The sequence below is a fragment of the Manacus candei genome, unplaced genomic scaffold (assembly GCF_025592945.1).
Source record: "Manacus candei isolate 608988 ecotype Guabito, Panama unplaced genomic scaffold, ASM2559294v1 h1tg000362l, whole genome shotgun sequence".
In the NCBI taxonomy this organism is placed as follows: domain Eukaryota; kingdom Metazoa; phylum Chordata; class Aves; order Passeriformes; family Pipridae; genus Manacus; species Manacus candei.
In genome coordinates, this window is record NW_026138410.1 from 1 (window position 1) to 23,788 (window position 23,788).

At 62.6% G+C, this 23,788-nt stretch overlaps 1 protein-coding gene and 1 long non-coding RNA gene across 2 annotated transcripts; one reads left to right on the top strand and one right to left on the bottom strand.

Moving 5' to 3' along the window:
* Positions 1-102: 102 nt before the first annotated feature.
* On the bottom strand, positions 103-23,708 carry HNRNPUL1 (heterogeneous nuclear ribonucleoprotein U like 1; the record flags this gene model as incomplete). The annotated part of the gene is given in 15 exon segments (XM_051775777.1): positions 103-282; positions 385-597; positions 2,240-2,569; positions 5,947-6,115; positions 8,791-8,919; positions 9,955-10,077; positions 11,297-11,563; positions 13,533-13,645; positions 13,741-13,840; positions 15,287-15,426; positions 18,636-18,709; positions 20,177-20,304; positions 20,307-20,698; positions 21,827-21,976; positions 23,457-23,708. Coding segments are annotated over 15 exon segments (2,665 nt in total), but the record flags the coding sequence as incomplete, so codon positions are not given.
* LOC127465315 (uncharacterized) lies at positions 12,280-13,254 on the top strand. The gene is made up of 3 exons (XR_007902013.1): positions 12,280-12,463; positions 12,588-12,618; positions 13,209-13,254. It is a non-coding gene; the product is annotated as an uncharacterized LOC127465315 (long non-coding RNA).
* Positions 23,709-23,788: the final 80 nt, after the last annotated feature.

The window sequence follows — 23,788 nt, forward strand, 5'->3', positions numbered from 1 at the left end:
GGTATTTGGGGTGTTTTTGGGTGTTTTTGGGGTGTTTTTGGGGTATTTACCTGCTGGCTCTGGCTGTAGCTGTTGGGGGGTGTTTTGGGGTGTTTTGGGGTGATTTTGGGTGGTTTTGGGGGTATTTACCTGCTGGCTCTGGCTGTAGCTGGCCGGGGGTGTTTTTGGGGGTATTTGGGGTGGTTTTGGGGGTATTTAGGGTATTTTTGGGGTGATTTAGGGTGTTTTTGGGGGTATTTGGGGTGATTTTGGGGTGATTTAGGGTGTTTTTGGGTGTCATACCTGCTGGCTCTGGCTGTAGCTGTTGGGGGGTGATTTTGGGGTGATTTAGGGTGTTTTGGGGGTGTTTTTGGGGTGATTTAGGGTGTTTTTGGGGGTATTTACCTGCTGGCTCTGGCTGTAGCTGGCCGGGGGGGCGGCCCCGCTGGGGGGGCTCCCGGTGGGGGTTTTGTACCCCGCGGGGGTCCGGGCGGGGCTGAAGCCCCCCGAGGGCTGGGGGGGGGCTCTGCTGAAGCCCCCCCGGCTGTTCCCGGTGGGGGGGGTCCCGGGAGGGGGCGGAGCCCCAGCGGGGGGGGGTGTAACCCCCCCGGGTGTATCCTGGGAGGGGGAAGGGGTGTTAGAGGGGGAGGGGGGGGTCACCCACTGGGTGTCACCCCCTCCGTGTCACACCCCCCCAGTGTCACCCCAACAGTTCAGGGTGTCACCCACCCCAATTCCACCCCCAAAATGTCACCCCAAGGGTTCAGGGTGTCACCCCCCCAGTGTCACCCCCCAGTGTCACCCCAACAGTTCAGGGTGTCACCCCCTCAGTGTTACCCCCCCTTGGTGTCACCCCCTCCAGTGTCACCCTCCAATGTCACCCCCCACAATGTCACCCCAACAGTTCAGGGTGTCACCCCCCCCCCCCCAGTGTCACCCCCTTGGTGTCACCCCAAGGGCTCAGGGTGTCACCCCCACAATGTCACCCCCTTGGTGTCACCCCCTTGGTGTCACCCCACCCCAATGTCACCCCCTTGGTGTCACCCCACCCCAGTGTCACCCCCCTAAAAGTTCAGGGTGTCACCCACCCCAATGTCACCCCCCAGTGTCACCCCAAGGGCTCAGAGTGTCGCCCCCCCCCCAGTGCCACCCCCCACTGTCACCCATCCCAGTGTCACCCCCAAAATGTCACCCCAAGGGTTCAGGGTGTCACCCACCCCCCTGCCACCCCCTTGGTGTCACCCCAGCCCAGTGTCACCCCCCAGTGTCACCCCAACAGTTCAGGGTGTCACCCCAGGGTTGGGGGTGAGCAGGAATTTGGGAGGGAACAGGAATTTGGGGGTGATTTGGGGTTGGTTATGGGGTGATTGGGGGGTGAACAGGAGCTGGTTTGGGGTGATTTGGGGGTGGGGTGAACAGGAATTTGGGGTGATTTGGGGTTGGTTATGTACAGGAATTCTGGGGGTGATTTGGGGGTGAACAGGGGCTGGTTTGGGGTGATTTGGGGTTGGGGATGAACAGGAATTTGGGGTGATTGGGGGTTGGTTATGAACAGGAATTTTGGGGTGATTTGGGGTTAGTTATGGGATGATTTGGGGTTGGTTACGGGGTGATTTGGGATGAACAGGAATTTGGGGTGATTTGGGGGTGAACAGGGGCTGGTTTGGGGTAATTTGGGGTTGGGGATGAACAGGAATTTGGGGGTGATTTGGGGTTGGTTATGAACAGGAATTTGGGGTGATTTGGGGTTGGGATGAACAGGAATTTGGGGTGATTTGGGGGTGAAGAGGGGCTGGTTGGGGGTGATTTGGGGTTGGGATGAATAGGAATTTTGGGGTGATTTGGGGGTGACCAGGGGCCGGTTATGGGATGATTTGGGGTTGGGGGTGAACAGGAATTTTGGGGTGATTTGGGGTTGGGATGAACAGGAATTTTGGGGTGATTTGGGGGTGATTTGGGGGTGAACAGGGGCCGGTTATGGGATGATTTGGGGTTGGGGGTGAACAGGAATTTTGGGGTGATTTGGGGTTGGGATGAACAGGAATTTTGGGGTGATTTGGGGGTGATTTGGGGGTGAACAGGGGCCGGTTATGGGATGATTTGGGGTTGGGGGTGAACAGGAATTTTTGGGGGTGGTTGGGGGTTGGTTATGGGGTGATTTGGGGCCGGTGACTTAGGGGTGCAGGACTTTGGGGTACGACCAGGCATTTCGGGGGGGACACCCAAGGAATTTCGGGGATGGGGGGGGGATGATCCTCACCCGTCCCGGATCCGCCGTTCCCTCCTCCTGCTCCTCCTCCTCCTCCTCCTCCTCCTCCTCCTCCTCCCGCCGCTCCTCCTGCTCGGAAAGCCCCTCCCCGGCTCTGGAAGCCCCCCCGGGAGGTTCCCCCGGGGGTTCCCCCCCTCTGGAAGCCGCCGGGGCGGCCCCTGAAGTTTTGGGGTCTCCCCTCGAAGCGTTTCTCGGGGGGGGGTCCCGCGTTCCGCCCCTCCTCGTTGTAGCGGCGAACGAGCGCGGCCGCCTCGTCCCGAGGCAGCTCCACGAACTGCACCGAGTCCAGGAACTCCCCCGCCTCGGGCAGCGTGAAATTGGCTGCGAAAGGGTTAATTAGGGCCGAGATAATTAGCTGGGAAAGTGATTAGGGTGGGGAATAATGGGGGTGTAAAATAACGGGGGTGTAAAACAGGGGGTGTGCAAAGGCTGCAGCTCCACCAACTGCACCGAGTCCAGGAACTCCCCCACCTCGGGCAGCGTGAAATTGGCTGCGAAAGGGTTAATTAGGGGGGGAAATAATTAATGAGGGTGTGAAATAATGGATTTATAAAGGAATGGGGGTGTAAATAGTAAATAAAATAGTGGGTGTGCAAAGGCTGCAGCTCCACCAACTGCACCCAGTCCAGGAACTGCCCCGCCTCGAGCAGAGTGAAATTGGCTGTGAAATGGTTAATTAGGGCCGAGATAATTAGCTGGGAAAGTGAGGTGTGGAATAACGGGGGAGTGAAATAATGAGGGTGTAAAGGAGTGGGTGTGCAAAGGCTGCAGCTCCACCAACTGCCCCCAGGGCAGGGACTGCCCCGCCTCGGGCAGAGTGAAATTGGCTACAAAATAATTAATTACGGTGGGAAATAATTAGTTGGGAAGGTGATTAGAGTGTGGAATAACGGGGGTGTAAAATAATGGGGGTGTAAAGGAGTGGGTGTGCAAAGGCTGCAGCTCCAACTGCACCCAGTCCAGGAACTGCCCCACCTCGGGCAGCGTGAAATTGGCTGTGAAAGGGTTAATTAGGGCCGAGATAATTAGCTGGGAAAGTGATTAGGGTGGGAAATAATGGGGGTGTAAAATAACGGGGGTGTAAAGGAGTGGGTGTGCAAAGGCTGCAGCTCCACCAACTGCACCCAGTCCAGGAACTGCCCCACCTCGGGCAGAGTGAAATTGGCTGCGAAAGGGTTAATTAGGGCCGAGATAATTAGTTTGGGAAGTGATTAGGGTGGGGAATAATGGGGGAGTGAAATAATGGGGGTGTAAAATAACGGGGGTGTAAAACAGGGGGTGTGCAAAGGCTGCAGCTCCACCAACTGCACCGAGTCCAGGAACTCCCCCACCTCGGGCAGAGTGAAATTGGCTGCGAAAGGGTTAATTAGGGGGGGAAATAATTAATGAGGGTGTGAAATAATGGATTTATAAAGGAATGGGGGTGTAAATAGTGAATAAAACAGGGGGTGTGCAAAGGCTGCAGCTCCACGAACTGCACCGAGTCCAAGAACTGCCCCGCCTCGAGCAGAGTGAAATTGGCTGTGAAATGGTTAATTAGGGCCGAGATAATTAGCTGGGAAAGTGATTAGGGTGGGAAATAATGGGGGTGTAAAATAATGGGGATGTAAAGGAGTGGGTGTGCAAAGGCTGCAGCTCCACCAACTGCACCCAGGGCAGGGACTGCCCCGCCTCGGGCAGAGTGAAATTGGCTACAAAATAATTAATTACGGTGGGAAATAATTAGTTGGGAAGGTGATTAGAGTGTGGAATAACGGGGGTGTAAAATAATGGGGGTGTAAAAGAGTGGGTGTGCAAAGGCTGCAGCTCCACCAACTGCACCGAGTCCAGGAACTGCCCCGCCTCGGGCAGAGTGAAATTGGCTGTGAAATGGTTAATTAGGGGGGGAAGTAATTAATTAGAGTGTGAAATAATGGATTTATAAAGGAACGGGGGTGTAAATAGTAAATAAAACAGTGGGTGTGCAAAGGCTGCAGCTCCACCAACTGCACCCAGTCCAGGAACTGCCCAGCCTCGGGCAGAGTGAAATTGGCTGTGAAATGGTTAATTAGGGCCGAGATAATTAGCTGGGAAAGTGATTAGGGTGGGGAATAATGGGGGAGTAAAATAATGGGTGTAAAGAGGGTGTAAATAGTGAATAAAAGAGTGGGTGTGCAAAGGCTGCAGCTCCACGAACTGCCCCCAGGGCAGGGACTGCCCCCACTCAGGGAGGGGAAAATTGGCTATAAAATAATAATTAACGGGTAAAATAACGAATTTATAAAGTAATGAGGGTGCAAATTAATGAACTGATAAAATACTGGGTGTGTAAAACAGTGGCTGCAGAAATCCTGGATTTCTGAGTTCCCAGAATTCCCACCTCTCCTCTCGTCCCTGTCAAACCTCGTCCCAACTCCCCATTCCCACCCCCCAGACCTTCGGCCCACCCTGAATCCGAGAGCTTTTCCCCCAGAAATCCCATCAATCCCGGACTTTCCCCCCTGAATTCCCCCCTTTTCCCCCAGAATTCCCACCTTTCACCTCAGGCACGTCCTCGCCCTCCTCCTCGCTGTGCTCGGGCACGTCTTGGTTCAGGGGGCAGATCCCCCCCAATCCTCCATTCCCACCCCAAATCCCAGCATTTTTCCCCCAAAATTCCCACCTTTTCGCCCAAATTCCCCCCTTTTCCCCCTGAATTCCCTCTTTTTTTCCCCCAGAATTCCCACCTTTCATCTCAAGCACATCCTCACCCATCCCATGGGTGTGCTCGGGCACGTCTTGGTTCATGGGGTAGATCTCCCCAATCCTCCATTCCCACCACAAATCCCGGCCTTTTTCCCCCCAAATCCCGGTGTTTTGCCCCAGAATTCCCATCAATCCTGGCATTTTTCCCCCTGAATTCCCACCTTTCCCCCCAAAATGCCCTCTTTTCCCCCCAAATCCCCACCTTTCATCTCAATCACGCCGTGCTTGGGCCCATCCTCGCCCTTGTCATCGCTGTGCTCGGGCACATCTTGGTTCAGGGGGCAGATCCCCCCCAGTCCTCCATTCCCACCCCAAATCCCAGTGTTTTCCCCCTTTGCCCACCTTTCACCTCGAGCACGGCGTGGTCGGGCCCGTCCTCACCCTCCTCATCGCTGTGCTCGGGCACGTCTTGGTTCAGGGGGCAGATCCCACCCCAAATCCCGGCGTTTTTGCCCCAAATTGCCCCCAGTGCCCACCTTTCACCTCGAGCACGGCGTGGTCGGGCACGTCCTCACCCTCCTCATCGCTGTGCTCGGGCACATCTTGGTTCAGGGGGCAGATCCCCCCAATCCTCCATTCCCACCCCAAATCCTGGCGTTTTCCCCTTTGCCCACCTTTCATCTCGAGCACGTCGTGGTCGGGCACGTCCTTGCCCTCCTCCTCGGTGCATTCAATGCTCCCCGGGGCAGCTCCCACCCCAAATCCCGGAGTTTTCCCCCTTTTCCCACCTTTCATCTCGAGCACGGCGTGGTCGGGCACGTCCTTGCCCTCCTCGTCGGTGTGGTTGGGCACGTCTTGGTTCAGGGGGCAGCTCCCACCCCAAATCCCGGAGTTTTCCCCCTTTGCCCACCTTTCATCTCGAGCACGCCGTGCTCGGGCCCGTCCTCACCCTCCTCCTCGGCGCGTTTGATGCTCCCTGGGGCAGCTCCCACCCCAAATCCTGGAGTTTTCCCCCTTTTCCCCCCTTTGCCCACCTTTCATCTCGAGCACGGCGTGGTCGGGCACGTCCTTGCCCTCCTCGTCGGTCCTCTTGACGGTGCGGAGCCGCAGGTCGTGGTCAGAGGGACACACCACGATGGCCTTGCGCTGGAAACCCTCGAACGGCCGCATCTTCCGCCGCTGCGCCGAGCCGTACACGTTGGTCTGGGGGGAAACGGGGGGAACGGGGGTTAGGGACGGGCTGGGGGGGGGTTCTGTGTGTGTATGGGGGGGATTGGGGGGGGAGGGAGGGGAGGGATGGGATGGGGACACCAGGAGATGTCCAGGGTGGGCACAGGGGCACCAGGACATGTCCAGGGTGGGCACAGGGACATGGGACATGTCCAGGGTGGGCACAGGGACACCAGGACATGTCCAGGGTGGGCACAGGGGCACCAGGAGATGTCCAGGATGGGCACAGGGACACCAGGACATGTCCAGGGTGGGCACAGGGACATGGGACATGTCCAGGGTGGGCACAGGGACACTGAAGGACACCAGGAGATGTCCAGGGTGGGCACAGGGACATGGGACATATCCAGGGTGGGCACAGGGACACTGAAGGACACCAGGAGATGTCCAGGGTGGGCACAGGGACACTGAAGGACATGAGGGAGGTCCAGGGTGGGCACAGGGACACCAAGAGATGTCCAGGGTGGGCACAGGGACATGGGACACATCCAGGGTGGGCACAGGGACATGGGACATGTCCAGGATGGGCATAGGGACACTGAAGGACACCAGGAGATGTCCAGGGTGGGCACAGGGACACCGGGACATGTCCAGGGTGGGCACAGGGACATGGGACATGTCCAGGGTGGGCACAGGGACACCAGGAGATGTCCAGGGTGGGCACAGGGACACTGAAGGACGTGGGGGAGGTCCAGGGTGGGCACAGGGACATGGGACATGTCCAGGGTGGGCACAGGGGCACTGAAGGACATGAGGGAGGTCCAGGATGGGCACAGGGACATGGGACATGTCCAGGGTGGGCACAGGGGCACTGAAGGACATGAGGGAGGTCCAGGATGGGCACAGGGACATGGGACATGTCCAGGGTGGGCACAGGGGCACTGAAGGACACCAGGAGATGTCCAGGGTGGGCACAGGGACACTGAAGGACATGAGGGAGGTCCAGGGTGGGCACAGGGACTCCAAGGGACATGAGGAAGGCCCAGTCTGGTGCCCACCTGGTCCAGGATGGGGCACAGGGGTTCTGAAGGAGGTGGGGGCTGTCCCACCAGTGCCCCCAGGATGCCCCTCGTGCCCACCTGACCCAGGATGTGGTTGCAGCATTTCCTGGCTGTGATCTGGATGAGCTGGTTGAGGCTCCAAATGCCCCAGAGCCCCCCAGGATGCCCCCAGAGCCCCCCAGGATGCCCCCAGAGCCCCCCAGGGTGCCCCCCAGCCTGTGCCCACCTGGTCCAGGATGCAGTTGTGCCATTTCCTGGCCACGATCTGGATGAGTTGGTTCAGACACTGTGTGCCCCCCAATGCCCCTGACGCCCCCCCAATGTCCCTGATGCCCCCCAGGATGCCCCCCAAGATGCCCCCAGGATGCCCCCAATGCCCCTGATGCCCCCCAGGATGCCCACCTGGTCCAGGATGTAGTTCCTGCGTTTCCTGGCCGTGATCTGGACAAGTTGGTTCAGACACTGTGTGCCCCCCAAGATGCCCCCAGTGCCCCCCAATGCCCCTGATGCCCCCCAGGGCAGTGCCCACCTGGTCCAGGATGTACTTCCGTTGTTTCCTGTCCGTGATCTGGATGAGTTGGTTCAGGCACTGTGTGCCCCCAATGCCCCCAATGCCCCTGACGCCCCCTCAGTGCCCCCAGGATGCCCCCAGAGCCCCCCAATGCCCCCAGGATGCCCCCAGGATGCCCACCTGGTCCAGGATGTAGTTCCTGCGTTTCCTGGCCGCGATCTGGATGAGCCTGTTCAGGCACTGTGTGCCCCCCCAGAGCCCCCCAGGATGCCCCCAGTGCCCCCCAGGATGCCCCCAATGCCCCCAGGATGCCCCCCCCAATGCCCACCTGGTCCAGGATGTAGTTCCTGCGTTTCCTGGCCCTGATCTGGATGAGTTGGTTCAGGCACTGTGTGCCCCCAGTGCCCCCCAATGCCCCCAGGATGCCCCCAGGATGCCCACCTGGTCCAGGATGTAGTTCCTGCGTTTCCTGGCTGCGATCTGGATGAGCCTGTTCAGGCACTGTGTGCCCCCCAATGCCCCCAGGATGCCCCCCCAGGATGCCCCCCAGGATGCCCCCAATGCCCCCAGGATGCCCCCCCAGGATGCCCCCCAGGATGCCCCCAATGCCCCCAGGATGCCCCCCCAGGATGCCCCCCAATGCCCCCCAATGCCCCCAGGATGCCCCCCCAGGATGCCCCCCAATGCCCCCCAATGCCCCCAGGATGCCCCCCCAGGATGCCCCCCAATGCCCCCCAATGCCCCCAGGATGCCCCCCCAGGATGCCCCCCAATGCCCCCCAATGCCCCCAGGATGCCCCCCCAGGATGCCCCCAATGCCCCCCAATGCCCCCAGGATGCCCCCAGGATGCCCACCTGGTCCAGGATGTAGTTCCTGCGTTTCCTGGCCGTGATCTGGATGAGCCTGTTCAGGCACTGTGTGCCCTCCCAGAGCCCCCCAGGATGCCCCCAATGCCCCCCAATGCCCCCAGGATGCCCCCAGGATGCCCACCTGGTCCAGGATGTAGTTCCTGCGTTTCCTGGCGGCGATCTGGATGAGCCTGTTCAGGCACTGTGTGCCCCCCCAGTGCCCCCCAGAGCCCCCAGTGCCCCCCAGGATGCCCCCCAATGCCCCCAGGATGCCCCCAGGATGCCCACCTGGTCCAGGATGTAGTTCCTGCGTTTCCTGGCGGCGATCTGGATGAGCCTGTTCAGGCACTGTGTCGCCTGCTGGATCAGCACGTCCCACCTGCCCGCGTAGTTGCGCTGCCGCCGCAGCCCCATCACCTGGGTGGGGGGCACGGGGGGGGCAGGAGGGAGGGAAACAAAAATAACGAGGCTTTTTTATATAGACAGAGTGGTTTTTTACATATATAGGGGTTTTTTAATACATATAGGGGTTTTTTTATATATAGGGCTTTTTTATATATATATAGGGCTTTTTTATATATATATATATAGGCTTGTTTTTTTAAATATGTAAGGGTTTTTTATATAGAGAGAGATTTTTAATATATATATATAGGGGTTTTTTATACATATATATAGGAGTTTTTTATATATATATATAGGGTCATTTTTTTAAATATGTAAGGGGTTTTATATATAGGGACTTTTTTATATATATAGGGCTTTTTTATATATATATAGGGCTTTTATATATATATATATATAGGCTTGTTTTTTCAAATATGTAAGGGTTTTTTATATAGAGAGAGATTTTTTATATATATATATATATATAGGGGGTTTTATACATATATATAGGGCTTTTTTATATATATATAGGGTCGTTTTTTTAAATATGTAAGGGGTTTTATATATAGGGACTTTTTTATATATATAGGGCTTTTTTACATATATATAGGGCTTTTATATATATATATATATATAGGCTTGTTTTTTCAAATATGTAAGGGTTTTTTATATATATAGGGATTTTATATATATATATATAGGGCTTTTTTATATATATATATATAGGGTTGTTTTTTTAAATATGTAAGGGGTTTTATATATAGGGACTTTTTTATATATATAGGGGTTTTTCATACATAGGAATCTTTTTATATATATAGGGACTTTTTTATATATATAGGGGTTCTTTCATATAAATAAAAATGTAAAAAAGGAAACATAAACCCCAAATGTAAAACGCCCCAGATTTAAACCCCAAAGGGGGTCTTTTCTCCCCAAAAACTCGGAGCGAGGCCGGACCCAAATCAATCCATTTTTTTCTGTTGGTTTGTGAGTTTTTTGCCGTTTTTCCCAGTTCAGGGGAGGGGTTTTTGCCCCGGGGCCCCCCCGGGGGGGTGGCAGTACCCTCATCTTGTCCATGATGGCGTTGGTGCCCAGGATGTTGTACTTCTTGGAGGGGTTGGCGGCCGCGTGTTTGACGGCCCACGTCGTCTTGCCGGCGGCTGGGAGGCCCACCATCATCAGGATCTGGGGCAGGGGGGGACAGGGGGGACAGGGGGGACAGGGGGCACTGTCAGTGGGACCCCCTGGGTCACCCTGCAACCCCCAGGGTCACTCCTGTCCCGTGTCACCAGCCCCGTGTCCCCCCACCATCATCAGGATCTGGGGCAGGGGGGACAGGGGGGACAGGGGGGACAGGGGGCACTGTCAGTGGTCACCCTGCACCCCTGGGGTCACTCCTGTCCCGTGTCACTGTCACTGTCACTGTCACCCCCACCATCATCAGGATCTGGGGCAGGGGGGACAGGGGGGACAGGGGTCACCATCACTGGGACCCCCTGGGTCACCCTGCACCCCTGGGGTCACTCCTGTCCTGTGTCACTGTCACTGTCACTGTCACCCCCACCATCATCAGGATCTGGGGCAGGGGGGACAGGGGGGACAGGGGGGACAGGGGGCACTGTCAGTGGGACCCCCTGGGTCACCCTGCACCCCTGGGGGTCACTCCTGTCCTGTGTCACTGTCACTGTCACTGTCACCCCCACCATCATCAGGATCTGGGGCAGGGGGGGACAGGGGGCACTGTCAGTGGGACCCCCTGGGTCACCCTGCACCCCTGGGGGTCACTCCTGTCCTGTGTCACTGTCACTGGGACCCCCCGGGTCACCCTGCACCCCTCTGGGGACAGGGGGGGACATGTGTCACTGGCACTGGTCACCCTGCACCCCTCGGGGTCACTCCTCTCCTGTGCACACTCACATTCAGCCTTGCTCTTGGGCTCCAGGGTGACCCCAAACCTCCTCATTTCACCCCAAATCCCCCTTATTTCACCCCAGACCCCCTTTATTTCACCCCAGACCCCTCACCTCACACTCAGCCTTGCTCTTGGGCCCCAGGGTGACCCCAAACCCCCCTCATTTCACCCCAAACCCCCTTCATTTCACCCCAAATCCCCCCCAAACCCCCTCACCTCACACTCGGCCTTGCTCTTGGGCCCCAGGGTGACCCCAAACCCCCCTCATTTCACCCCAGACCCCCCTCATTTCACCCCAGACCCCTCACCTCACACTCAGCCTTGCTCTTGGGCCCCAGGGTGACCCCAAACCACCCCCAAACTCCCTCATTTCACCCCAAATCCCCCCCAGACCCCTCACCTCACACTCAGCCTTGCTCTTGGGCCCCAGGGTGACCCCAAACCCCCCTCATTTCGCCCCAAACCCCCTTTATTTCACCCCAGACCCCTCACCTCACACTCGGCCTTGCTCTTGGGCCCCAGGGTGCCCCTGAGGCGCTGCCCCAGGGGCAGGTGCTGGATGGGGGTGAAGCCTGGGGGCAGGGCACAGAAGGGCTCCGGGCGCTGCCCGAAGTTGAACTCCACGGCACAGTTCTTCACCAGCACGTGGGGGAACAGGGCCCGGCCCCCCAAAACCTCCTTGGGCACCCTGAAGGCCACCCCCAGCCACTGGCCGTTCTTGAGGAAGGACAGCTCCACCTCCTCCCCGCACTCGAAGTCCTGGACAGGGACACAAGGGTCAGAAACCCCCGGGGGGACGGGGGGGAGGCAGGGACAGCAGGAGGGGGACAGCAGGAGGGGGACAGCAAGGGGACAGGGACAGCAGGAGGGGGACAGCAGGAGGGGGACAGCAAGGGGACAGGGACAGCAGAGGGACAGGGACAGCAAGGGGGGGACAGCAGGGTGGGGACAGCAAGGGGACAGGGACAGCAGGATGGGGACAGCAGGGTGGGGACAGCAGGATGGGGACAGGATGGGGACAGCAGGATGGGGAACAGCAGAGGGACAGGGACAGCAGGAGGGGGACAGCAGGGTGGGGACAGCAAGGGGACAGGGACAGCAGAGGGACAGGGACAGCAGGAGGGGGACAGCAGGATGGGGACAGGATGGGGACAGCAGGATGGGGACAGCAAGGGGACAGGGACAGCAGGAGGGGGACAGCAGGGTGGGGACAGGATGGGGACAGCAGGATGGGGACAGCAAGGGGACAGGGACAGCAGGAGGGGGACAGCAGGGTGGGGACAGGGACAGCAGGATGGGGACAGCAGGATGGGGAACAGCAGAGGGACAGGGACAGCAGAACAGGGAAACCAGGATGGGGACAGCAGAGGCACAGGGACAGCAGGACAGGGACAGCAGGATGGGGACAGGGACACCGGGACAAGGACAGCAGAGGGCACAGGGACACCAAGAGATGTCCAGGATGGGGGACAGAGACACTGAAGGACATAGGACATGTCCAGGATGGGCACAAGGACACCAGGAGATGTCCAGGATGGGGGACAAGGACACTGAGACATATCCAGGATGGGGCACAGGGACTCTAAAGGACAAAGGGGGACACCCAGGATGGGTCCCACCACCCTGCAGACACCCAGGATGGGTCCCAGCCCCCTCCAGGTCACCCAGGATGGGTCCCAACACCCTCCAGGACACCCAGGAGGGGTCCCAGAGCCCCACAGGACACCCAGGAGGGGTCCCAGCACCCTCCAGGTCACCCAGGATGGGTCTCAGTGCCCTCCAGGACACCCAGGATGGGTCCCAGCCCCCTCCAGGTCACCCAGGATGGGTCCCAGCACCCTCCAGGACACCCAGGATGGGTCCCAACACCCCTCCAGGACACCCAGAATGGGTCCCAGTGTCCTCCAGGACACCCAGGATGGGTCCCACCACCCTGCAGACACCCAGGATAGGTCCCAGTACCCTCCAGGACACCCAGGAGGGATCCCAACACCCCTCCAGGACACCCAGGATGGGTCCCAGTGCCCTCCAGGACACCCAGGAGGGGTCCCAGAGCCTCACAGGACACCCAGGATGGGTCCCACCACCCTGCAGACACCCAGGATGGGTCCCACCACCCTGCAGACACCCAGGATGGGTCCCAGCACCCTCCAGGACACCCAGGAGGGGTCCCAGCACCCTCCAGGTCACCCAGGATGGGTCCCAACACCCTCCAGGACACCCAGGAGGGGTCCCAGCACCCTCCAGATCACCCAGGATGGGATCCTAACACCCCTCCAGGACATCCAGGACGGGTCCCAGCACCCTCCAGGATACCCAGGAGGGGTCCCAGCACCCTCCAGGACACCCAGGATGGGTCCCAGCACCCTCCAGGTCACCCAGGATGGGTCCCAGTGCCCTCCAGGACACCCAGGATGGGTCCCAACACCCTCCAGGACACCCAGGAGGGGTCCCAGCACCCTCCAGATCACCCAGGATGGGATCCTAACACCCCTCCAGGACATCCAGGACGGGTCCCAGTGCCCTGCAGGACACAGGGGGACACCAGGACAGGTCTCAGTGCCCTGCACCCCTCCAGGACACCCAGGACGGGTCCCAACACCCCTCCAGGACACCCAGGAGGGGTCCCAGCACCCCACAGGCCACACTGGGGGTCCATTCAGGATGGCAGTGCCCCGGTGTCCCCCTCCCCAGGTTGCCCACCCCCCTGCCCCGGTTGCCCCCGCACCGCCAGGCAGGCGATGACGTCGTTCTCGGCGAAGGGCTCCCCGTAGCTCTCGAACTTGCAGTTGGTGGATTTTTTGCCGGTGCCGCCGTAGCCGTAGGAAAAGGGCTCCTCCCCTGGGGGTGGGCACACGCTGGCACGGGTTAGAGACCCCCAGAGACCCCCCAGAGACCCCCCAGAGACCCCCAGCACCGCCCAGGCCCGGCCTTACCCAGCTGGGTGCTGCAGGAGTCCAGGGACCACCCCACGCGCACGACGTGAGGGTCGGGCTCCGAGGAGGGCAGGTGTTTGACTGAGATCTCCTCGTTCACCTGGCATGGGACAGGGCATGGAATGGGCACTGGGACATGGCACTGGGACATGGAATGGGCACTGGGACATGGGCTCCGAGGAGGGCAGGTGTTTGACTGAGATCTCCTCGTTCACCTGGCATGGGACAGGGCATGGAATGGGCACTGGGACATGGAATGGGCACTGGGACATGGAATGGGCACTGGGACATGGTACTGGGACATGGGCTCCGAGGAGGGCAAGTGCTTGACTGAGATCTCCTCGTTCACCTGGCACGGGAAAGGGTACAGGGACATGGAATGGGCACTGGGATGTGGGAATTGGGGCTGGGATTGGGGCTGGGATGTGCCATTGGGGCTGGGATATGGCACTGGGACATGGGCTCTGAGGAGGGCAAGTGCTTCACAGAGATCTCCTTGTTCACCTGGCACGGGAAAGGGCACGGAATGGGCACTGGGATGTGTCATTGGGGCATGGAATTGGGGCTGGGATGTGGCACTGGGATGTGGAATTGGCACTGGGACATGGCACTGGGACATGGGCTCCGAGGAGGGCAAGTGCTTCACCGAGATCTCCTCGTTCACCTGGCACGGGACAGGGCACGGAATGGGCACTGGGGTGTGCCACTGGGGACTGGGATTGGGGCTGGGATGTGGCACTTGGACATGGCACTGGGACAGAGCATTGACAGCAGGACCTGTCCCTGCGACCTGTCACTGTCACCAGAACCCATCACTGTCACTGGAACCAGTCCCCTGTCCCTGTCCCTGTCCCCTGTCCCTGTCCCTGTGGCCCTGTCTCTGTCTGTGACCCTGGCTGTGTCCCTGTCCCTGTCCCTGTCCCTGTCCCCATCCCTGTCCCCCTCACCTTCATCTCGTAGCAGACCCGGCCCTGGCGCGCCCCGTAGGTGGCCCTGGCTGTGTCCCTGTCCCTGTCCCTGTGTCCCTGTCCCTGTCCCTGTGTCCCTGTCCCTGTCCCTGTGCCCCTGTCCCTGTCCCTGTCCCTGTGCCCCTGTCCCTGTCCCTGTCCCTGTGTCCCTGTCCCTGTGTCCCTGTCCCCCTGTCCCTGTCCCTGTGTCCCTGTCCCTGTGTCCCTGTCCCTGTGTCCCCATCCCTGTCCCCTGTCCCCCTCACCTTCATCTCGTAGCAGACCCGTCCCTGGTGCGCCCCGTAGGTGGCCCTGGCTGTGTCCCTGTCCCTGTCCCTGTCCCTGTGTCCCTGTCCCCTATCCCCCTGTTCCCCTGTCCCTCTCACCTTCATCTCGTAGCAGACCCGTCCCTGGCGCGCCCCGTAGGTGGCCCTGGCTGTGTCCCTGTCCCTGTGTCCCTGTCCCTGTCCCCATCCCTGTCCCCTGTCCCCCTCACCTTCATCTCGTAGCAGACCCGTCCCTGGCGCGCCCCGTAGGTGGCCCTGGCTGTGTCCCTGTCCCTGTGTCCCCATCCCTGTCCCCATCCCTGTCCCCCTCACCTTCATCTCGTAGCAGACCCGTCCCTGGCGTGCCCCGTAGGTGGCCCTGGCCCCGGACCAGAGGTAGGCGAAGCCCTCGATGGTCAGGGGGTAGCCGCTGTACCGGTCCCGCGCCACCTTGAAGTGCAGGTCACAGTTGTCTGCGGGGACACACCGAGAGCGGCTGACGGGGACACGGGACACCGGGGGGGGAACAGGGGTGACAGGGGGGCACAGGGGACACCTGGGGGGGGGACAGGGGTGACAGGGGGGCACAGGGGACACCTGGGATGACAGGGGACACCGGGGGGGTCAGGGGTGACAGGGGGGGATAGGGGACAGCTGGGAGGGACAGGGGACACCGGGAGGGGTCAGGGGTGATGGGGGGGATAGGGGTGACAGGGGGGCACAGGGGACACCGGGGGGGTGACAGGGGACACCGGGGGGGTCAGGGGTGACAAGGGGGCACAGGGGTGACAGGGGACACCTGGGGGGGCACAGGGGACAGCTGGGGGGGTCAGGGGTGACGGGGGGGATAGGGGTGACAGGGGGCACAGGGGACACCGGGGGGGCAGGGGACACCGGGGGGGCAGGGGTGACAGGGAGGGGATAGGGGACACCTGGGGGGGTCAGGGGTGACAGGAGGGTATAGGGGTGACAGGGGACACCTGGGGGGGCACAGGGGACACCGGGGGGGGTCAGGGGTGACAGGGGGGGATAGGGGACAGCTGGGGGGGTCAGGGGACACCGGGGGGGGGGCCGGGGACACCTGGGGGGGTCAGGGGTGACAGGGGGGCACAGGGGACACCTGGGAGGGACAGGGGGGGATAGAGGTGACAGGGGACATCTGGGGGGCACAGGGGACAGCTGGGTGGGACAGGGGTGACAGGGGGGCACAGGGGACAGCTGGGGGGGACAGGGGGGCACAGGGGACAGCTGGGGGGGACAGGGGTGACAGGGGGGCACACGGGACAGCTGGAGGGGACAGGGGTGACAGGGGACACCATAGGGTGACAGGGGACACCTGGGGGGCACAGGGGACAGCTGGGGGGCACAGGGGTGACGGGGACACCTGGGGGGGTCAGGGGACACCAGAGGGGACAGGTGACAACTGGGGGGGACAGGAATGACAGGGGACACATGGGGGGGCACAGGGGACATGACAGGGTGACAGGGGACACCGAGGGGCACAGGGGTGACAGGGGACACCACAGGGTGACAGGGGACACCTGGGGGGGACAGGGGTGACAAGGGACACCACAGGGTGACAGGGGACACCTGGGGGGGACAGGGGTGACAGGGGACACCACAGGGTGACAGGGGACACCACAGGGTGACAGGGGACACCTGGGGGGGACAGGGGTGACAGGGGACACCACAGGGTGACAGGGGACACCTGGGGGGGACAGGGGTGACAAGGGACACCACAGGGTGACAGGGGACACCTGGGGGGGACAGGGGTGACAAGGGACACCACAGGGTGACAGGGGACACCTGGGGGGACAGGAGACAGCTGGGGGGGACAGGGGTGACAAGGGACACCACAGGGTGACAGGGGACACCACAGGGTGACAGGGGACACCTGGGGGGACAGGAGACAGCTGGGGGGGGACAGGGGTGACAAGGGACACCACAGGGTGACAGGGGACACCGGGGGGGGCACAGGGGCCAGCTGGGGGGTACAAGGGACACCTCGGGGTGGCTGGTGACACGAAGGCGGTCACAAACGACAGAGAGCGACACATCACACCAGGGGATTGCACGTGACGCAGAAGAGTAAGGGGGGATGACAGGCACTCACAGGTGACACAGGGGGGGGACAAGTGACAGGGGGGGGTCCCGGGGGGTGACATGTAACATTGGGGGGTCCCAGGGGTGGTGACAGGTGACAGGGGGGGGTCCCGGGGGTTGACAGGTGACACAGGGGGGTCCCAGGGGGGTGACAGGTGACACTGGGGGTCCCGGGGGGGTGACAGGTGACATTGGGGGGGGGTCCCAGGGGGTGACAATCACTCATAGGTGACATGGGGGGTGACAGGTGACACTGGGGGTCCTAGGGGGGGTGACAATCACTCACAGGTGACACTGGGGGGTGACAGGTGACAGAGGGGTGTCCCAGGGGAGTGACAGGTGACATTGGGGGTCCCGGGGGGGTGCCAGGTGACACAGGGGGGTCCCGGGGGGGTGACAATCACTCACAGGTGACACTGGGGGGTCCCAGGGGGTGACAGGTGACACTGGGGGGGTCCCGGGGGGTGACAATCACTCACAGGTGCCATTGGGGGTCCCGGGGGGTGACAATCACTCACAGGTGACACAGGGGGGGTGCCAGGTGCCATTGGGGGGGTCCCAGGGGGTGACAATCACTCACAGGTGACACAGGGGGGTCCCAGGGGGGTGCCAGGTGACACTGGGGGGTCCCGGGGGGTGACAATCACTCACAGGTGACACTGGGGGGGTCCCAGGGGGTGACAATCACTCACAGGTGACACAGGGGGGTCCCGGGGGGTGACAATCACTCACAGGTGACAGGGGGGGTGCCAGGTGACAGGGGGGGTCCCAGGGGGTGACAATCACTCACAGGTGACACTGGGGGGGTCCCAGGGGGTACCAGGTGACACAGGGGGGTCCCAGGGGGTGACAATCACTCACAGGTGACACAGGGGGGTCCCGGGGGGTGACAATCACTCACAGGTGACACAGGGGGGGTCCCAGGGGGTGACAGGTGACACAGGGGGGTCCCAGGGGGTGACAGGTGACACAGGGGGGGTCCCGGGGGGTGACAATCACTCACAGGTGACACTGGGGGGGTCCCAGGGGGTGACAGGTGACACAGGTGGGTCCCAGGGGGTGACAATCACTCACAGGTGACACAGGGGGGTCCCAGGGGGTGACAATCACTCACAGGTGACACAGGGGGGTCCCGGGGGGTGACAATCACTCACAGGTGACACTGGGGGGTCCCAGGGGGTGACAGGTGACACTGGGGGGGTCCCAGGGGGTGACAGGTGACACAGGTGGGTCCCAGGGGGTGACAATCACTCACAGGTGACACAGGGGGGTCCCAGGGGGTGACAATCACTCACAGGTGACACAGGGGGGTCCCGGGGGGTGACAATCACTCACAGGTGACACAGGGGGGTCCCAGGGGGTGACAGGTGACACAGGGGGGTCCCGGGGGGGTGACAGGTGACACAGGGGGGTCCCGGGGGGTGACAATCACTCACAGGTGACACTGGGGGGGTCCCGGGGGGTGACAGGTGACACAGGGGGGTCCCAGGGGGTGACAATCACTCACAGGTGACACAGGGGGGTCCCGGGGGGTGACAGGTGACACAGGGGGGGTCCCGGGGGGGTGACAATCACTCACAGGTGTCCACGGCCACCAGGGAGTCGTCGAAATCCTCCTCCTCCTCCTCGGCCGGGGGCTGCGGGGAACGGCCCCTGGGGGGACACGGGGGGGCAATGGGGTCAGGGGGGGCACAGCAGGGGTTGGGGGGCAGGGACACAATTGGGGGGGCAGGGATTGAATTGGGGGGGCAGGGACACAATTGGGGGGGCAGGGACACAATTTGGGGGGGCAGGGACACAATTTGGGGGGGAAGGGATTGAATTTGGGGGGGCACAGCAGGGATTTGGGGGGCAGGGACCCAATTGGGGGGGCAGGGACACAATTGGGGGGGCAGGGCATGAATTTAGGGGGTCAGAGACTGAATTTGGAGGGTCAGGGACCAAATTGGGGGGCTCAGAACCCCCAATTTGAGGGATCAGAGCCCAAATTGGGGGGGTCAGAACCCAAATGGGGGGGGTCAGAGCCCAAAGGGGGGGGTCAGAGCCCAAATGGGGGGGTCAGAGCCCAAAGGGGGGGGTCAGAACCCAAAGGGGGGGGTCAGAACCCACATTGGGGGTGTCAGACCCTGAAAAGGCAGGTCACAGCCCCAAATTGGGGGTCAGAACCCAAAGTGGGGGGGTCAGAGCCCAAATGGGAGGATCAGAACCCAAAGGGGGGGGGTCAGAGCCCAAATGGGGGGGGGCTCAGAGCCCAAATTGGGGGGTGTCAGACCCTAAGGGGGTGTCAGCCCCCAAAGGGGGGGGTCCCAGCCCCAAATTAGGGGTGTTAGCCCCCAGAGGGGGGGTCCCAGCCCCAAATCGGGGGTGTCAGACCCCAAAGGGGGGGTCCCAGCCCCTAATTAGGGGTGTCAGACCCCAAAGTGGGGGTGTCAGCCCCAAACTGGGGGTGTCAGCCCCCAGAGGGGGGGTCCCAGCCCCAAATTGGGGGTGTCAGCCCCTAAGGGGGGGTCCCAGCCCCAAATTAGGGGTGTCAGCCCCTAAGGGGGGGTCCCAGCCCCAAATTAGGGGTGTCAGCCCCCAGGGGGGGTCCCAGCCCCAAATTAGGGGTGTCATCCCCCAAAGGGGGGGGTCCCAGCCCCAAATCGGGGGTGTCAGCCCCCAAAGGGGGGAGTCCCAGCACCAAATTGGGGGGTCAGAGCCCAAAGGGGGGGGTCCCAGCCCCAAATTAGGGGTGTCAGCCCCCAAAGGGGGGGGTCCCAGCCCCAAAGTGGGGGTGTCAGACCCCAAAGTGGGGGGGGTCCCAGCCCCAAATCGGGGGTGTCAGCCCCCAGAGGGGGTCCCAGCCCCTAATTAGGGGTGTCAGCCCCCAGAGGGGGTCCCAGCCCCAAAGTGGGGGTGTCAGCCCCCAGAGGGGGGTCCCAGCCCCTAATTAGGGGTGTCAGCCCCCAAAGGGGGGGTCCCAGCCCCTAATCAGGGGTGTCAGACCCCAAAGTGGGGGGGGTCCCAGCCCCAAATCGGGGGGTGTCAGCCCCCAGAGGGGGTCCCAGCCCCTAATTAGGGGTGTCAGCCCCCAGAGGGGGGTCCCAGCCCCCCAACCCCGGCCCGGGGGGGGGGTCTCACCTCCTGTCCTCGCGGTGCTCGTAGTAGCCCCTCCCCCGGGGCTCCTCGAAGGGTCTCTTCCGGGGGGGTCGGGGGGGGCCGGGAGGGGTCGGGGGGGGCCCCAAAACCCCCCCCGGGGGGGGGCGCTGAAACTGGGGGGGGGAGGGGCGCTGAAGTTGGGGGGGGGAGGGGCGTTGTAGTTGGGAGGGGGAGGGGCGCTGTAGGTGGGGGGCGGGGCGTTGTAATTGGGGGGCGGGGTGCTGTAGTTCGGGGGGGGGAGGGGCGCTGTAACTGGGAGGGGGGAGGGGCGCTGTAGGTGGGGGGGGGGAGGGGCGCTGTAGGTGGGGGCGGGGTAGGCGGTGGGGTGGGGGGGAGGGGGCGCCCCGAAACCCGCCGGGGGGGGGAGGGGGGGCCGTGAAGGAGGGGGGGGGGGCGGGGGGAGGGCGTAGGGGGGAGGGGCGCTGTAATTGGGGGGAGGGGGCACGGGGTAGGGGGGGGGCGGGGGGGGGGGGTCGTCGGCCTTCGCTTCCGGAAGCTTCATCTCTGGGGGGGGGGGAGAGAGAGAAAGGAGGGGGGGGTCGGGCTGGAGACCCCCCAGAGACCCCCCAAAACCCCTCTGGGGCAGGATGGGGGGGGCCTGTCTAGAGACCCCCCAAACACACCCCTAAAGACCCCCAGAGACCCCAAAAGACCCCCCAAACACACCCCAGAGACCCCAAAAGACCCCCCAGAGCCCCCCAGACCCACCTGGGGGCAGGCTGGGGGGGGGGTTCCTGCCCAGAGACCCCCCAACCACACTCCAGAGACCCCAAAAGACCCCTCAGAGACCCCCAAACCACCTGGGGGCAGGACAGGGGGAGTTCCTGCCCAGAGACCCCCCCAAAGCCCCCCCAAAAGCCCCCCCCAGACCCACCTGGGGGCAGGACAGGGGGGGGATCCTGCCCAGAAACCCCCCCAAAGACCACCCAGACACACCCCAGAGACCCCAAAAGACCCCCAAAGACCCTCCAGACCCCCCAACTCACCCCAAAGACCCCCCAGAGACCCTCGAAACACACCCCAGAGACCCCCCAAAGACCCCCGAGGGACCCCCTAAAGACTCCCCTCAGAGACCTCCAACCCCACTGGGAGCAACACAAGGGGGGTTCCTGCCCAGAGACCCCCCAAACACACCCCAGAGACCCCCCTAAGACCCCAAAAGACCCCCCAAAGTTCCCCCAGACCCACCTGGGGGCAGGATGGTGAGGGGTTCCTGCCCAGAGACCCATCAACACACCCCAGAGACCCCTCAGAGACCCCCCCAAACACACCCCTAAAGACCCTCCAGAGACCCCAAAATCCCCCCAAACACACCCCAGAGACCTCCCAGAGACCCCCACAAAGACCCCCCAGACCCACCTGGGGGCAGGATGGAGGGGGTCCTGCCCAGAGACCACCCAAACACACCCCAGAGACCCCAAAAGACCCCTCAAAGACACCCCAGACACACCTGGGGGCAGCACGGGGGGGGATCCTGCCCAGAGACCACCAAAAGACCCCCAGAGACCCCCAACCACACCCCAGAGACCCCAAAAGACCCCCCCAAAGCCCTCCCAGACCCACCTGGGGGCAGGACGGGGGGGGGTTCCTGCCCAGAGACCCCCCAAAGCCCCCCCAACCCCCCAGACCCACCTGGGGGCAGCCCGGGGGGGGGTTCCTGCTCCAGGGGTCTCCTCTCGTAGCCGGGCTCGCCCTGGGGGTCTCTGCCCCCCTGCTCGTAGCCCGGGGGGGGGTCCTGGGGGTGCCCCGGGGGGTCTGCACTGCTGTGGTTGTCCAGCCCGTCTGGGGAGGGTTTGGGGGAAAAAAATTGGGAATTTGGGCAAAAAAAAACGGTCTCAAAACGTGGGGGTTGAACTCCCCCACCCCAAATGAAGGACAAACCCCCCTGAAAGACCCCTGAGACCCCCCTGAAAGAGAACTTGAACAAGGGGGGGGCCTTGGGAATGGGGGGACAATGGGGGGGACATGGGGGGGGCACAGGGACCCCCAGGGATGGGGGGACATGGGGGGGGCACAGGGATGGGGGGGACATGGGGGGGCACAGGGATGGGGGGGGTCCCAGGGACCCTCAGGGATGGGTGATCCAGGGGGAAATGGGGGATCCAGGACCTCAGGGATGGGGGGTCCAGGGGGAAATGGGGGGTCTCAGACCCTCAGGGATGGGGGGGGGACATGGGGGGGGTCCCAGAACCCTCAGGGATGGGGGATCCAGGAGAATATGGGGGATCCCAGGGATCCTCAGGGATGGGGGGGACACGAGAAGGTCCCAGGACCCTGAAAGCTGGAGAATAAATGAGAGAACACAAGCACGAATTGGGGGGTCCCAGAACCCTCAGGGATGGGGGGGACATGGGGGAAATGGGGGGTCCCAGGACCCTCAGGGATGGGGGGGACATGAGGGGGCACAGGGATGGAGGGGGACATGGGGGGTCCCAGGACCCTCAGGGATGGGGGGGACATGGGGGGGGCACAGGGACCCTCAGGGAGGGGGGATCCAGTGGAAATGGGGGGTCCCAGGACCCTCAGGGATGGGGGGGACATGGGGGGACACAGGGATGGAGGGGGACATGGGGGGTCCCAGGACCCTCAGGGATGGGGGGGACATGGGGGGGCACAGGGACCCTCAGGGAGGGGGGATCCAGTGGAAATGGGGGGTCCCAGGACCCTCAGGGATGGGGGGGACATGGGGGGACACAAGAAGGAAATGGAGAGCACAGGGACCCTCAGGGATGGGGGATCCAGGGGGAAATGGGGGGTCCCAGGACCTCAGGGATGGAGGGGGACATGGGCAGTCCCAGGACCTTCGGGGATGGGGGATCCAGGGGGAAATGGGGGATCCAGGGGGAATGGGGGTCCCAGGACACTCAGGGATGGGGGGTCTCACTCCTCAGACACAGAGAGTAACAGAGGGGTCCCAGGACCTCAGGGATGGGGGGTAACGGGGGTCCCAGGACCCTCAGGGATGGGGGGTCCCACTCCTCAGACACGGGGGGTAACGGGGGGTCCCGGAGCCCCTCAGGGATGGGGGGTCTCACCCCTCAGACACAGAGGATAACGGGGGTCCCAGGACCCTCAGGGATGGGGGGTCCCACCCCTCAGACACGGGGGGTAACGGGGGGTCCCATCCCCGCCAAGCCCGGGGGTCGCGGCCCCTCCGCGCGATCCTCCCCCCCCCGCCAACGGCGCGACCCCCGAGGGTCCCCCCCTTCCCCCCCCAAGCTCCCCCCGACCCCCCCCTCATCCCTCACCCCCCCTTCCTTACACCGCCCCTCAGGCGCCGCCTCCCCTCTCCGGCCGCCCTCTCCGTCCAGCGCCGCCTGCAGCCGCTCGGCCAGCTCCGCCTTCAGCCCGCGCGTGTCGAGCCCGCGGCGGCCTAGCTCGTCCCGCAGCTCCTGCACCCGCAGCCGCCGGGGGTCCATGGGCGCCCCTCCCTCCCACCCCGGCCCCTCACGGGCCCCTCACGGGATCAAAATGGCCGCCATCGCCCCCCCCTCACGGCCGCGGCCCGCGCCGCGCCGTAACGCGCGCTCCCATTGGCCCTCCCCGCCGCCCGCCGATGTAACGACGCTTCCCATTGGTTGTCGCGCTCAGCTC